The sequence below is a fragment of the Caloenas nicobarica genome, chromosome 9, assembly GCF_036013445.1.
Source record: "Caloenas nicobarica isolate bCalNic1 chromosome 9, bCalNic1.hap1, whole genome shotgun sequence".
NCBI lineage: Eukaryota > Metazoa > Chordata > Aves > Columbiformes > Columbidae > Caloenas > Caloenas nicobarica.
The window spans coordinates 6016408-6033196 of record NC_088253.1 but is presented as its reverse complement, the minus strand read 5'-3'; the positions used below and the strand labels follow the sequence as shown (position 1 = coordinate 6033196).

The window sequence follows — 16789 nt, the reverse complement described above, 5'->3', positions numbered from 1 at the left end:
AAATCCTTCAGAAAAAAAAAAACAAACAAAACACAAACAAAACTTAAGTGTATTTATGAGAAAAACTATTTTTCGTTTAAACATATCAAACATTTGTTTCTACTCTTGTCCACTAAATCTTGCAGAGAGTTTGCAGTGGTTTTAAAACAGCATGATTTTTACCTAACTTGCTGAATGTGAAGAAACAAAATCAAGTGATGAGTTATGAATAAACATCGCGGCTTTCTGTTTTGTTAAATTATAGAGATCTGAACTTAAAGGGACTTATTTCTTACCCCTCCACAAGCAAGTTTTGTGTTAAAGTTTTTTAAGAACATTACAATAAATCCTGACACACACTATTTTTACTTTAAGTTCTTGTTTATGTTTCTTTAACTTAAAGTGTTAGTGAAAAAATATTTATCTACAGTACTACTGAAAAAAAAATACATTTACTGGACATAAAAATCAACATCTTCGGAAAATAGGACAAAAATAAGCTCATAAACAAAATGATGCTTCTACTGGTCAGGGAATCTATTCGGTTTGCTAAACCAGCCGAAGTTTTTAAGTCCAGGAAAATGTAAATATGATGATTTCAGCTGAACTTTAAGTAACAAAATGATCCATAGTTTCAAAACTAATAATAAAACTAACAAGAGAACACACGTGAAAGTATAAGCTATTATCTTTACATCATTACCTTTAGCCAAAACCTACCAAAGTCAATGAGAATTCTTCCCGTGTTTCGAAACAAAGATCAAAGGATTTTTGGAAGGACCAAAAATCAGTTGTGAATTATGGAACATATGGAGTGTTTGTAAATTCAAATCGAGTGTCTAAATTCTAATCTTATGTTTGCAAAACTGGAAGCCATTAAAAAAAATTCAAGGCGTTGTTGAAAAATTGTTCGGAAAAAAATAAACCAAAATCCTCACGTCTGTTCTTAAATGAAGATAAAAATGGGAAATGTACTGTAAACTAAAAATGAAATATTTAATGATTCTTCAACTACACTTTTTCCCCCTAATGCTGCATTTAGATGTTTTTTAAATAACTAGGAGCCTGCAAAGCCTGTCAGAGAACAGGTCTTTTAATGGAAAACTTCCACCCTTCCCAACTACAGAAATGTTGTCAAGTCTCTGCAAATCATGCATTAGCACTACAGCACGCCTAGACAAAATGTATATACTTCCAAGTAAATACCATAGTATTTTTATACAAAACCAACCTTAAATGATCCTTCCAAAGAAAGAGCAGTAAAGTGAGCATAAAGCAGAAGCAAGTCTGTATATGATAAATAACACAATAAAGATGGTGATCTCAACTACAATGAAACATTTTACAGGATAGAAAATATGCACATGCGTTAATATGAAATAGATATTGGACAGATTTTGTTTTCCTGGCTCTTAGTCAGGAAGTTAATCACACCAGTTTTTAGAGAACAACTGATAAACCAGCTGCAGTAAACACAGGTATATTTTGAATAGGTCTTAGTAGAAATAAATATCAAGCTTAAATACAAGAAGTGCTGCATCGTGTTCAGAAACTTGTGACAAATCCAGAGTAGCACAGAGGTGTACTTACATACGTACACACAAAGAAACACCAAAGAGTATCAGGGATTTTAGATCTTTATACCTCTAGTCACCTCGCCCCTCCCGTCACTCACCCTCACAGCTGTAACTGTACACAGCCACCGTCGACCGCTCCACCAGATTCTCGTCATGGTGCCAGCTCACTGCCATGTTCCCCATTCCAAAATAAGGTTCTTGTTTCAAGTACAGCATTTGGAGTGGATCCATATAATTCAATAAAGTCACGTTATAAGACGTTCTGTTCCTGAGACTCATGTAGTCATCCTCTGGTACACAACAACTGCTTTGATCTTTTGAAACAGATCCTTTCTCTGTAAGAGAAGTAGTAAAATTTTGCTCCCTATCTATTACAGTAGTATCTTTAATTTCCTTGGTCTCAAAGAAATTTTGTCCTTCTAATGCCTTGACTGCTTCAATATGCAAGTAGTCATTAAGTCTGATTAATGCTTTACCAGCATCCTGTATTTGAGGACTGCAGTATTTTATATCATAACCTTCAGTAGGCCAAGGAACTGTAAATAATCTTGTGTTCAAGTACTTGTAAGTGCATCCCGGGTTTCCAATTAATATACGAGACACTGGGGTAAGAAAATCTTTTCCTTTGATCCTTACAAGGTCTTGAAAGAAACAATCGTGTTTTCGCAAGGTCAGGAAGCCTTCTTGTACCATTTGATGGAGCTCTTCAGGTACTGTATCGGATTTTCTGAAAATCAGTTTGGAATATTTGGTCTTCCACTAAAGGAGAAAAAAAAAAGGCAATAGAATTATTCTTTTTACAAGAAGCAAAGTATTTCATATATTCAAGCACATACAAGGCTAAGTTGACAAGTTATCAAGCATGAGTCTAGAATGAGGTGAAGAAATAGATGCCAGTATTTGCTACTTTATTTTCATAATCCAATATCTCGCAAAAACTGCAGATATGTACTAGTGGCCTGTAACCAGAGATTATCACCAGGGAAAATCTCTAAATAAATAAATAAATCTGAGGATTCCAGCAGAAATCAACAGGACATATAAGCTCCCCTGCTGAATCTGTAGTTAATGCTACCTTTAAGTATACAAACAACAGAAACCGAGCAGCAATAAAGCGGCGACTCTTTTCGCAATGGTCGCAAATATTCTTGTCTCATTCTGATGTACAGAATTCTAGAGGACTACACGATGAAGTGAAATAGTTTTATATAACAACAGTTTTTGAGGCAAAAATGACAAATTTTCAAAAAAGGCCAACATTGTGCTGCACTGCACCTTTGTCTTCAAAATACTCCTTGACATACTGGTCCTTCCTATATTCACATTCCTCAATGCGTGCCAATTAGCTCTCTGATTTTATATGGACGTTCCAACTTCATATAAAAAAAAAAATTCCAAACTTATTTTTCTCCCCACCACACCAGCTCTGGTGTCAGCTGGAATTCAGAATCCAGCAGTTTCTGGAGGCCACAACTCCCAGCAAGATGTGATGCTGCTAATCAGCAGTATCTTGCTTTGTATGCAAAATACTGCTTCCCACTCCACGAAGGCTTGGATAATTTTATTTTATTAATCTGGATTTCTAAGGAAGTGAGTATCACATAATCAAACCTTTTAGTGGTTGCCTATAAATCTCCTTTAACTACTGCTGAGGCTGCTTGGCAAACTGGACAAAGGCTAACGAATAAGTTCTTAAATACACTAAGTTACTATGTATTTCATTAAAATTAATAGATAAATAGGAGAATCAGACGCAAGCTATTTTACTTAGTAAGGGAAGGCTGTAATATGAGCCTACAAAGTGTCAACTGGCATGTGTGACGCTCCAAACACCTCACTACACCTATTTCCTTTTGTCCAGAAGTTGCTCCCTGGTCTGGGGAAAAGGTGTTGTGGGAAACAACTGATGCGGTTGTGGGAAAAAAAAATAAGGTAAACTGAAATCTGGAGGCATTAGGCAATGGGGCAAGAGCACGTGGATGTACAAAACTGACCTATCAAAACTTTTACTAACATAATAGCTTATGTTCAAAGTGCTTCAAAAAAAAAAAAAAAAGCCACCAGCACAAAAGCACCACACTCACCTATGATCCATCTGTGGGCTCCTTCTGGTACAACTCAAAACCACTTTACTAGCACTATCAACCTCCAAGTCAGATTTGAACTTGCCTTTCAGGAAATTAATTTTAAAACCAGAAAAGGTGCCTTTAAAGAATACAAACCAGGCAGTAAGTCAGTATGCACATTTTCCACTGCATGAAAACAGTTGGACTTTTGCATCATAACGCATATTTATCCTACTAAGAAACTCCATCACAAGCAAAACTTCACTGACATCCTCTTCCAATGCAACAAAATGCCTGAAAACATGCACTAGAAAGGAAGTGCACAGATTTTACAAAAGTAACAACCTTTTATTCCCTTTCTGAACTGCAGCGGTAACATCTTCCACATTTCACTGCCAGCCAAGTCAGAAGCATATTACCTTTGTGTTGTGTTGTAAGATTACATGCTTAAGAACTATTTTGTCATTAAGTTTTACACAGAATACCTCACATTGATATCTCAGAATAAATCAGGAAGTGGAAACACATTTCTGACACATCACATGAAAACAGTTTGGTCGTCTTTAAATCTCCAAGCAGTCATTGTGCTATGCCCTACATAAGGAAAGCGTTAAGGGATCAGAACACAGGGCAAATGCTGAGTTCACACTGGACACCTTGTTGTTTTGGGAGGATGCGGAAAGGGAGTAATCACATACTCCATGTTGTAACTCTGACAGGAAGTATTAAAGGTCAATTCACTGCTGCCTCTAAAAGTAAGCAAGCTACTGGCAACTACAGGATAAACAAAAAGCAGATTTGATGCTCAGTTCTTCATATGAACATTCCACACATGATTTTAAATACATACATGCTTTCACTTCTAGTGGTGGTACTCAACAGAGAATCACCCTACAAGATGATCTTAAAATTCTTTTCCAACCTAAACGATTCTATGATTTAAGCAATAAACTTTGAAATAGGGACCCTTGATAAGCAAACTGCCACTTACCTCATGAAATTATGGTTTGTGCTTCAGATATTTGTGAAATCTCTTGTTAATAGACTTTCTTGTTCATAACTGGTTTTAAACATTATATTGTTTCAGCCTATGGTTTGGGGCTCATTTCTAAAAACCTTCATCAGGCAAGATCCATTGGAAGAGGATGTCAGTGAAGTTTTGCTTGTGATGGAATTTCTTAGTTTTGTTAAGACTGTACATTTCCACACCTGACACGATACTGTATTTTTTCACTTGCATCCTACCCAGCCTTTCCAACACATTCAAAGACTACTGCTTTTTAAAGGGTGGATCATCAAAGGAGTAATGCAGGTCTCTCCAGGAAAGACAGACTATAAAACTAAACTGTATGTGATATGTTATTTTGCCAATTTTTTGTCTTCAAGCTCTCACTCTTCCTCTCCATCTGTAGTACATTTAAGCAACATGGAGCTTGTAATATATGCAGCTGTGATTAAAGTAACATTTCATAAGCAACATAAGAATTTAAAAGGTGCTTGCGATGCTTATGATTATCACAGATACCTAAAAATACCTAGCATGCACACAAGAAGTATACTTCTATATGATGCAAAAAGAACATATCTAAACTCTACTAAGGCTTGAACAAGTTTGATTTCCACTGCTTATCTTGTTCCCATTCTCTTATGGGTTACTAATACCAAGCAAAGGAGAGTTGCTTCTGGAACATTAGTTTAAGACTGAAAAGAATGTGTCTGGGTGGTTGGGGTTTTTTTGTTTTGGTGGGGTTTTTTATTTGTTTTGGGTTTTTGGTTGGTTTGGTTGGTTGGGTTTGAGTTTGCTTGTTTGTTTCGGGTAAAGAAAAAGAAAAAAAAAAAAATCATTCTATTAAGCTCTTCTACACTTTTCCAGCTCTTCTATGCTTTTGCTTGCCCTTATCCACAGAAATGCTTTTATGGTTAACAGCAAGTTATGCGTTTTCATATTACTATCCCTAGAGCTGATAAAGATCCCAATCAACAGCCTACTTCCACTATGTTCAGCACTTCAAGAATTCAGGGAAAACCATGCTTTCCCTAAGCATCCTACAACCCAAATGAATGAGAAAGATGAGGGAGTTTACCGTTTGCTCAATATCACAACTGCAATCCCATGGCAAAACTGGAGTTTGACTTCATGCTTGTGAGTCACAGTCCTGTACCTGACACATAAATGCATCTTTCCTTTTCTATAGTGTGATGTGTGCTAAACTTTTCTTGGCCTTGGAATCCTGCAAAGGAGAAATTCATCCTTGCAAGGAAAGAGTCAGAACCATTTTATGCTACCATATACATCTTTCAGCCATATGTCAACACAGGAAAGGTGACACACCTGTAATGTAAGCACGCTTGCTGTAGCTGGTCAAACTACGAAATTCTCTCTTATGCTTTTCATCTTACCGTGTTCCAATGTGATCTGATTGAACCTACAATTCTTGCCATATGTTTTGTAGGTGACCTGGAAATATCCAAGATAGATGCAGAACATTCTTTTAATTTCATGGTATTCTTCCATACGCTCATTAGGTTTACTACACATGTGGCTATTGGGCTTTTTTTTATTTTTATCTGCTTTAACCTGAGGCATGTATTCCAGTTTCCACAGTTCATTTTGTAAGCAAAGTCTTAGGGGTTATTTATTGTCTGAAAGCAGAATTTCGTATTTATATCTTATATTTTTTATTCATATTTAATATTTCTAAGTTAATATAATATTTTCCCTGTTTTGCCAAACCTGAGCTATAAAGAAAAGGTCTCTTCACAAGTCAGGAAAAAATATATCATAACCCTTAAAAAAAAAAAAAAAAAACAACTTAGAAGAACGGTGACATATTTCATTTTAACAAGACATAAGAATCTGTGATTCGTTGTTACCTGGCACTCAGGTCCTAAAACCAAACAAAGTTCACAAATTTTTCATCCCTGAATATCCCAGTTCTAGAGGTCTTATTTTGCAGTACATGGTAGTACATTATCTTTAGCAGCCATCAGGATACCTTTTTCATATCAGATTTCACAGTGTCTCTTTGAAGACTTATTTGTTGCTCAGTGCAAACAACCATTTTAGTTTAAAACAAGAACAGTTAAAAGAAATACATTACCAGCTGATGGAAATCAGCATCCTCTGGTGTCATATATGGAAGCCTATTCTCTCCAAGTTCTTCGAGAAGCTTTTTTTTCTGTTTTAGAGAGGTAAAATTGAAACAGAAAATTAGACTAAAAACCAAGATATAAACAGTTGTATTAAAAAGACACAATCATGCAATTATTTTTTACTACCTTCGATTCTGGATAATTAAAAAAATGCAAAAAAGCAGTGGAGCTTTCACACTTACAAAGCAGTAATTTAGGTAGTTTCAGAGGATGTGAGTATTTTTCCTCCTAAACTCTTTTTTAGATAATCAGCCCTCACTACACTGATGAAAATCCATCTTGGTCTAATGTTCTTCAGAACTATGCGTACTTTATACCCAGACACTAATTTCTTATTTCTTTTTCATTTTATTTTCCACTTCAATTTGTGCATGCAATGCGTACAAAGCTCATATCCCACTAACTGGCTCGATGACATACTTCATTAAAGCAATGAGACCCAATGTTGAGCCTAGTCTAAAACATTACCCGAAATGAGTGTATGAGGGAAAAACAAAACATCACCTACTGCACACCAAAGTCCCTCTAACCTGACAATATTACAAATGCCATGGTCGAGAACTGTCGTCCTAGCAGACAGCCGGGAATCGGGCTGGATGTTGGGAGCGCGCCAAGAACCAGTTCACCATGAAGAGCAGGTCTTCTCTGCCCCCCTTGTTCTCCCTTTTTACTTCTGGTTTAGACTGGGAGTATCTCCACCAATGTTTAGTCAGCATCACCATTAAGAAATTGCTAAGATAGAAACTTGATTTTCTCCAACTGCATTTTCCAGGTTTTTATTAATAAAAATAATTTTTTATGTATTATACAAATTGTGCAGCTAAATATTTGGAAATTGCAACAGAAGCTTGAAACGCGCCATCAGATTTTTGGTGTCAAACAATCCAAATTCATGACATGTCCATCCACGTTTATCTACCCACAGTCTAACTCAACACTAAATCAACATGGTATAACAACAGTGTAAAAATTGTTGCAGTGGAAGTACTGGCCTAGACAATTAATTCACTGTTTCATTTCATTCTTCTTTTAGCTTGCAAGGATGCTTTCTTTAGAGACCTTGATCATTAAGGAATCTTTACTAATACAAATGCAACTCAAAGATCATAAAACTACATCTCCCATAATGCTTGAATATTTCAAGTAACAGGATTCAGATTCTCATTTTTATTGCAAAATTTTCAAGTACATAAGTATCATTATGATAACTAATTGAAGTTGCAGCTCACTCAATATATAATTATATTGTAAGAGCAAGACTAGATGGAAATGCAATACAGTTTTTAGAAGAATTATAAAGATGTAATACAAAGGAAAACACAGAATAAGCTAAAAAAGAGTATCACTAACACTTTCATAAAACCAAGTTGCATGGGAACAACTACATATTTCATTGCCTAGATGTCACTGCAAATTGATTATTCCATAGATAAGAGAATTCATTGTTTAAAAAAATCTTGTTTTTCTTGTAACTTGCCCTTTTCATAATCTTTTTGGGTTACATATACAGGTCAAAAAAGACCTTCCCTATTCTGGAAATCCTATTTGAAAAAGAAAGAAGTATGTGTAGCAACTCCTGGCTTATAGCAAACACACCAACAGGGAATGCTGAACTCTGAAGAGTGTTACTGTGTATTTTATTCTACGTTTCCATGACAGAGGCTTAAAGTCATGAGGAAGTGTAGAAGATTAAGTTTTATACCTAATAGATCAGTCAACTAAAATAAGAGCAAGCAGCTTTCACGTACTCATCTCCACACTCACACTCTGCTGATCACCGACTCTCAAGTAGACTGTGAGAAGAGCAGAACTGAAATGACAAACTAGCAATGTAATTTCTCTGGGTCCCCAGCTCTCTTTGGGGACAGGGTGTTGGGATGTTGACCTGAAGTCATTCATGAAACTGGGCATAATGTAACTTCAGATAAACTTGGCAGAAAATTACATGCTAATTCACTGCATATTCTATAACAATAACACTATTACTAAAAGCTTGCTAGAATTTTATTACATGAAATCACTGAAAACATTAGATTGGCTTTGTTATCTGTAAGATAAACCATATTAAACTGCAGAAAAATAATAATATATTTCAACATGGACTCACATCTGAGGGGAAAAAAAAATAAAGAGGTGGGAAGAAGAGAGATTCTGACAATTCTCTGTCAAGTACCAGCCTTTTGGCAAAAAGCACACAACATTAAAATGCACTCTTGTGTATAGGCAGTGCTAGTTCACATTTGATTGTCAGATCTGGCTAAGTGCCGCTCTTCAGCTTGATGTACAGACTAATACACACACCTGGGTGGTATAACACGCTGCTCATCTCTTATGCAAGCAGCTGTCACACAGATGTCAAAAACATCAAGCTACTCACAAATACCTCCAAAAAGCAGAAAGAAAAAAAAAAGGAGAAAAATTGAATATCTGGCTCTACCAGCTGGCTGATGTGTAAGTCTAAGCACTGCTACATAAGCATTGCATATAGGCTGACTCTTCCAACACATAAACCTCTAAATAAAGAAATAATAATTAAAACAAGCCTTTACTCAAAGGTATTGGGCATCTTAAAAAGCATTTTTCTAAATCTGTTTCTTAAATCTTAAAAATTACTGACAGTGTAACAGTTTATTCAGGTTGCTATTATGTTGCTCACACTTTAAAAACTAGTGCGATTTTTATATGTACTTTAGCAATGGCAAAACATGAAAGACAATCTTACGTACACCATCCCTATAATATCATCATGCACTGCACACTGCTCCAGAAACCTTGTTAAGTGTTGTCCTTGGGCCTTCAGAAAGGAGAAAAACTCTGCAAATATCTTATTTTGTAGGCTGCAGTGAGTGTTAAGGGATCCATTACATCTGACTCTGATAACTGGAATGAATACCAGACGCACTAATGCCCAATTTTAGACTGTGCGATGAAACTTCCTGTAGACATTAACAATCTCTGCTCATTTATTAGTAATAAATGGGTTTATTAATGAGATAGTTGGTCGTAAAATCCCACAAGTGGAATAGTAATAAGTGGAATTGCTCAATCACTATATACATAATTTTTTATTTTTCCTAAGTTTCTTCATGGCAATAGAAGTAATTTGTTGTTTGTTACAGAGCAGGAGAAGTAATCGAAACACAGCTAATACACAGAGTCACAGGCTAAAATGCAGTGACACTACACACGTGTGGTTTCTTATTTTCACATTAAGTGGTATAAGGGAAAGATTTGACTTAATGACATTTTCTGGCCAAGAAACATGACAGTGTAAAAATTTTTGCAGTTGACATATTTCCCTTCAGGGTATCAATACCATTCTCAAAAGGTTTTATTTCTCTCTTAATTGTAAGATAAAAGTTCAATATCTAAGCTACAAAGGCTCGTGAAGGTCTTGGTGTTTCAAAGATAGAATTCCCAGTTAGTACCATCATCAAACGAGTCACAAGACAGTATTCATTTTCCAATGTACAGATCACTGTCTTGACTGCAACAATGTATTATTAAACTAATTTTATTGAAATCACATTGAAATATTACTGAAATTAGTTCTGAGAACAAATTCAAGTTGCACTGTGACAACAATTTCTAACATGTAAAAACACTGAAAAAGTCTTTTTTCCAGAAAAGATGGGATTTTGAAACTTCTAACAGGCACATTCCCAACCTCTGAGGCGATGCAAGCAATCTTTTTTCCAGCCATTGATTACTTACTTTCACCCTACAATCACCATTATGCAGCATGAAGCAAAAGATGAACCATGCTATGGAAAACACACATGAAAAAAGACAGTTTAAACAAAAAGTGAGTATCTCGCTGTTGCATTTAACTTCCTATTTTAACAATTCTTAGATATTTATTATTTACAAATATTTTATGTACACATCACACTAGGAAACAACCGTTTTTAATACTCTGCAGATGCCTGAGAAGTGGCTGGACTCCTTGATCTACACATCAGGCTGGTACTTGCCTGATGCAGAGAAAACAGCACAACCAGCAAAACAATTCTACGTACTCGTATACACTTTTCCCTGCAAAATAATACCTGACTCACGTTGCAATGAACTAAAGTCCCACCTAATGTTGCCTTAATTTCATTGGGTCAATGATTTTTTTTTTTTTTAATAAGGCGCAGATCAAAAATGCTTCTTATTTTTCATCCACTCCACCCCCAGCAAACTCAGAGCAAAGAGAGGTAAAAGAAAGTTGAACATTTTAACACAGGCTGAATTTTACCTATTTCATGTCTAGAGCTGACAAATAATCTTATTGGGCTAAAGGAAGGAACAATATACTGCTGGAGGCGAGGGTGCAAAAGGAAGGCCTGGGAGCTTTGAAACACCGTCTCCACCCACAGCCCACAAAAGCCCTTCTGCTTTAACTCCTTTCATTACAAGTCCTTCAAACGTTGGCCAATTTTTTCATCCTAAAATGTTTGCTAACTGCCCGCTGCAAGTTTTACACTTTTGAAAATACTGACTCAAGACTAGAACCAGTAGTTATCACGTTTAGCAAAGCACGCTGAGAATGCATGTTGTCATGACACCACAATCTGAATCACCAGTTCAGATGCAAACCTTTGGTTTTCCTAAAAAACCTCCTTTCTATCAGCTTCTTCCCCATACAAGAATGTACATTAGGGCTGTGTTTTTCTTTCATCCTTTTTTTTTTTTAAAACAAGTATAGTTAAACATGGATTTCTTTCAAGTCTTGCACAAAGAAAAGGGCTAGAACTCTGAAGTGAGACCTCAATGGCTTTATAAAGGAGAAAGATTACATACTTTATATAATAAAAATGTTGTGACTCAATACTAAGACTGCATCCAGTAAAAAGTCACCACTTTATATGAACTTCCAGAACCTTATCTCCTAACATTCTTTCACATGCTTTTAATAAATAAAATAATAAATTTTTTTAAAAATATAAAAAGCCACCAAATTTGGGATAGTTTCTTCAGGCAAGAATGTGATTTTGAAGTTGACACTTGTTTAAACTACAAGGCTTTCCAAGTGTTACCTATTAAAACTTCATACCAACCAAGATCATTCAAGCAGCTCACTAAAACCAGTTACGTCAAATGAATCTAGAGTAATAAAAAATACATTCAAAATGCACTATTACAGCTTTTATTTCTCCATTATCACATGTATTAGATTTCAGATTTTCTTTCTTCAAAATATTTCTGTAAACTCCATTCATTAAAAGATCTTAAGGGACTGGCCAATTTTACAGCACCATTTAGTCACATGAAAAAGTTATATTTCCAGGTTACCCTTCACTGCACTCAAGTCTTACCAAAGCCTTGTCTGTGCTATATTCATTCTATAATCCAGCCTGTCAAAAATACTGGCAGCCATATGAACATAGTGTACCACACTTTGCATAGTACAGCTCCCTCTCCCCAATACCATATGCCAAAAACATTTTCATACTAAGGACAAAAACTTGCCTTACTATTATTATTATTCTATGTAAACTCATATTAAGATTATCTATGGCTCTCTAACAATATTTAATAGCCCACAAATCCATTTTCGAACTATACTACAATAAAGGATGCTGATTATTTAATTAAACCACTGTGCATCTTGCTCTCAGACTGAGCAAACCAGTCCAGTTACAGCAGTAGGATGCAGTTCAAGTGATTTGGTCATGGAGAAATTAGATCATGAACAACCTACTCTAATGCAAAGGTCTCAGGTCCAACACCAGTATTTGAGACTAGCAGCTAAGAGACTGTTTGATATTCTTTCCTGTAAAGGTATTGTTTGGCTTTGCTTACTAATTTCAACCTCTCTTACCCTTTCTCGTACAACAATAGGCCCAGGTTTTGGCTCTCACACACACCAGACCAGTCATGCATGTGCACAACATACTAGACTGATGTAACTGAACTGGGAGTTAATTTATGCATTGAAGCAGCTTAGCAATGTGTGAGAAATGTCTCTGCTACCAATATCCCCTCTCTCCCCACCTTGATGTGTTAAGGGCCCCTTAATTGTTCTTTTAGCCTACAGGAGCATTGTTCCTTTGGCTACTGGCTGTTAATGGAACAGAAATGGCAATTTTCTTACCCACCTGAGTGTAGATTTGTCACACATGGATTAGTACTTTAAGTAATCATAATAAAAATCTGAAGTGATAAATTGTTCAAACACAGCCACCTTTTGGTGACAAAATGCCCCTAAGCCTCGGCATACCCATCAATAAACTTCTACCATCACTGCAAGCATCTTGACATCATCATCCATTACTTGTTCCCTCTATCAGTTATACATCCCCTTCCAAGTGGTACCAGTGGGTAAATGGATCAGCTGTTTAGGTGAGAGGTTAAGAACATTCAAACTTAGTTTGAAAATAATGATCAAGTTTCAACGAGATTTCTAATTCTTCCATTTTCTTCTATAAATACAGACACAAAAGCATACATGCACATAAGAAAATGTTTAAAACAGTGGATACTTTTAGATCAACATGTTTGTGAATCACAACGAATAGATACGGACACCAGGCCATTTCTGCATGCCACTCTTTGCATAGTTTCACTCGAAAATAGCCACGAGTTACTGAGAAACCAGATTTCTCAGTCAAGCAGTTCTTAACCAGCTCACCTAAAATAAATAAATACAATTCAGCAGACAGAAACCTTAGTGGCTGTCACCAATAACTGATTCCGCATGATATAGCAAAAATACCACTATACACCCAGTCCCAAGAAACCAAGTGGGTTTGACCAGTTGTGAAATTCTAAGCACTAATCCTTCAACATAGAAAAGATTAAAAGATTAAAAACAGATCAAATAAATCCATAAATGATAATAATGGTTAATGTTGAAACAAGGAGACATTTGACATTGCTGTCTGTAGATGTCTCATGTTGTAAGGCCACTAAGAAGTTACAAAAACCAAGGGCAGACACAGCTTGAGAGGCAGATTCGGAACCTTTGCAACAGGCTTATAAGTTCTGTAGCTGCAGATAAATAAAGAACGTTCACACACATGAGCAGGTCACACTAATACAGTTTTCCAGAACCACCAGCAACATCAAAGAAGCAATGAATTCCCTTGAAACTCGTCGTTTCCAGAAAATACTGAGCCTTGCAGGATTTCCAGTCTATATATATATTTTGACAGGTAATGGTAGAACTATCCAATGTGTAACAAGGATACTTAAAAACAGGGGCTGAGGTGGAGAAAATTTTAGATGTTAAAACATCACCCAGAAGAAACAACAGTCAAAAGTAAACTAAAAATAAAACGGGTACTTGCAAAGAGAAGAGAAGAAAAAAAAAAAGTCCTTAAATACTTAAGTTTAGTATCAAGCGTGGTTTCCAAAGTCCCCTAGATAACACTGCTGAAGATTGTGTTAATGCAGAAAGAGCAGGCGCTAAGTGCAAAAGCTTGTGCCATGCAATCACCTACATGGAAGATCAATAAAGAGCTAGAGCATTAAATTTCACATACTGTAACTGTCATGCCCATTACATAGTATTTGAACATCTTCATAGGCCATTATAAAATTGTTGACTTTTGATATTTTTTTACAGAACTGAATTATTTTCCAGATATTTTATTAGTGCAATGAGCACTATGGAAGTACAAAAGCACTTACAAACTTGGTGAAATTTGAAGACCTTTACAACCTTCTAAGATAACACATTTGATTATTTAACTGTATTCTTCACTCCAGAATGAAAAGACAAGAAGACAGTTGAAAGCCTTAAAAGGTAAGAGGAAATGTATTCCAGGAACACTTTTGTGCTAGTCACATTTCACCAGATGCAGAGCTAATGTATTTTAAAGGAGGTATTTGCAAGACAATTCTTGAGAGTATATGCCACAAGTAACAAACTCTGCAGACAGAATACACAGAAGGATGGGGTACACAAGGTCCCCTGGGGTTCAGCTGCAGATTAACCTGTGTAATAAATGCACAGACATTGTTTTGTATTTATAGCATAAAAGAGAATCATTTCCTAAGTTTGTATAAACTATGCCATGGTCAAATGATGATAACACTCACTCAGAAAAACTACAAACTACAGTTATTGCCTCAACTTCATAATAAGACAACTATTAATGAAACAGTTGACTTCTGGCATGTAAGTTTGAGAAGGATATTGCTATATGGGGTTTGCTAAAAGAAGAGGATTGTTTCTTGTAACAAAAATTATTTTAAGGTAAAACTCCCTAGTGAACAATGCAAATATAGTGAACAACGCAAACATAGTGAACAACGCAAACATAGTTAATTTTGTTTAGTATGAAGGCTTTGTTTTGTTCAGAGCCTCCAGAATAAGCCACATGGGGAACAGAAAGCTAACATTTAACATTTGAAGTTGGCAGACAACAATTAGCAAAATTCAGGTTCTCAACAAAGGTTAGACAAGTTCAGACCAGAAACACGGAGCACAATTTAAAAGAAAGGATAATTAACCACTGGAGCAGATCACCACTGTGTGAGATGAATTCTCCCTCATGGGAATTATTTTTTTATATCAACTCTGGATATTTTTCTAAATGATACATTTTAGTTCAGTGGTTCCCAAACTGTTTAGACCAACAGACTGCAATGAATCATCCGTTTTTCTTAAAGAAGTTCTGCACGTACAGCCTAACCCATAAACTGGGGAAGCAGAGCCACACTGACTGAAAGTCTGATGCATCTTATTCCTCAGTTTAGTTTTGACTCATCACTTTGCCAGTCACCAGTGAATCAGGAGACAAGAGAGCACTGATCTGCTGTGAAAGTAGAACTGTTAAGCCATTTGCTTTGTGCCAAGCCAAGGCAAATTTCATACTGCAAATCAACATTTTGCTTAAGAATATATGCGTCGAGCAAACTGAAGAACTGTTACTTTTTCAAATAATGCTGTTTTAATAAAGCAGTTCTAACTCTTGTAAAGGCTAATACTGAATTTCCAGTTTTCATCTTTATTACTTGCATATACAGACCTTATTGTTAACTTTTTCCCTCGCTTGCAATGATCAGATGTAATTTTGCAGAGCAGCACTACTCAACTAAAATGGACATGTGCAAAAATGACTTCTTAAGTGTTCTGTGTATATTCGTTCAGGGAAACTTCTGTCTGTTCTTTCTCCCCATACACTTATATTCCTAATTGGTCTAAGAGTCTAGATGGTCCTGCTGCTACCACTGTACTTTGTGAAGTAGTACAGTAGTAAGTCTCTTTAAAAATAATTTCTCTCCTTCTCCATGCTATTCTCAAACACAGGATGGATATCTGAAGGTGAAAAAGAGAGAGGCTGGCAGAGAGAAGACCATTCCAGATTTCACGACAACTCTCCTTTGTCCTGTTTGCTCCCTTCTGCTGAAAAAAACTCCTGGACTGATACTACTGCATATTCCTACTGCCAAACCTAATAAACAACCAACTCCTGCGAAGAGTATTCAATCATTCTAGAATGGTTTGGATTCATTATCTCAACAAAAGGAAGAAGAGAGACAGCCATACTGATCTGTAACAGATACTAAAGCCATACCAGGCTGATAGGAAAATACAGACATGTCTAAGCAGCTGTGTGGTAACATTCAAAATGGAATCCATGAAATGACCCAATAAAGAAAAAGCGCCAAATCATCTCTGGATGTATTTGTAAGGAAATATTTGTGTGTGTTATATAAGAACATCATCAAAAAGCCCACAGGTAAACTAGTACAAGGGAAGGGACAGGGATGGCAAGGAGAAGTAAAAACCCTTTGTCAAAAGAGACATGCACACAAAACCCCTAATATGGAAGTATAACTTGACAAAGAGAAGGATTTTTCTGAACTATCATAAAATTGAAGCCATGCAGGTAAGTCTCTGTCCAAATTAAAATATCGCAGACACCTTAAAATTCTAAACTCTCTTGTTTCCTTAGAGGCTATGGCAAAGACAAAAAGAAATACGGGCTGAAGTCAACCATTTCATAATTTGATACAGTGGTTGTGTGTGTTGGGGTACTCTCAACATGAAATTCAAAAATCTAGGCCGCCCTTTTTAAC

At 36.0% G+C, this 16789-nt stretch overlaps 1 protein-coding gene across 3 annotated transcripts in view; it reads right to left on the bottom strand.

Moving 5' to 3' along the window:
- The window catches only part of FTO (FTO alpha-ketoglutarate dependent dioxygenase), a 239940-nt gene that overhangs the window by 191773 nt on the left and 31378 nt on the right, over window positions 1–16789 (bottom strand). For all 3 annotated transcript variants that reach the window (XM_065640793.1, XM_065640792.1, XM_065640794.1), the window contains exons 2-3: window positions 6724–6801; window positions 1655–2315 (exon numbers count right to left, since the gene is read on the bottom strand). In XM_065640793.1, the coding sequence (XP_065496865.1) occupies window positions 1655–2315; window positions 6724–6801 (739 nt within the window). The remainder of the gene's footprint in view (window positions 1–1654; window positions 2316–6723; window positions 6802–16789) is intronic.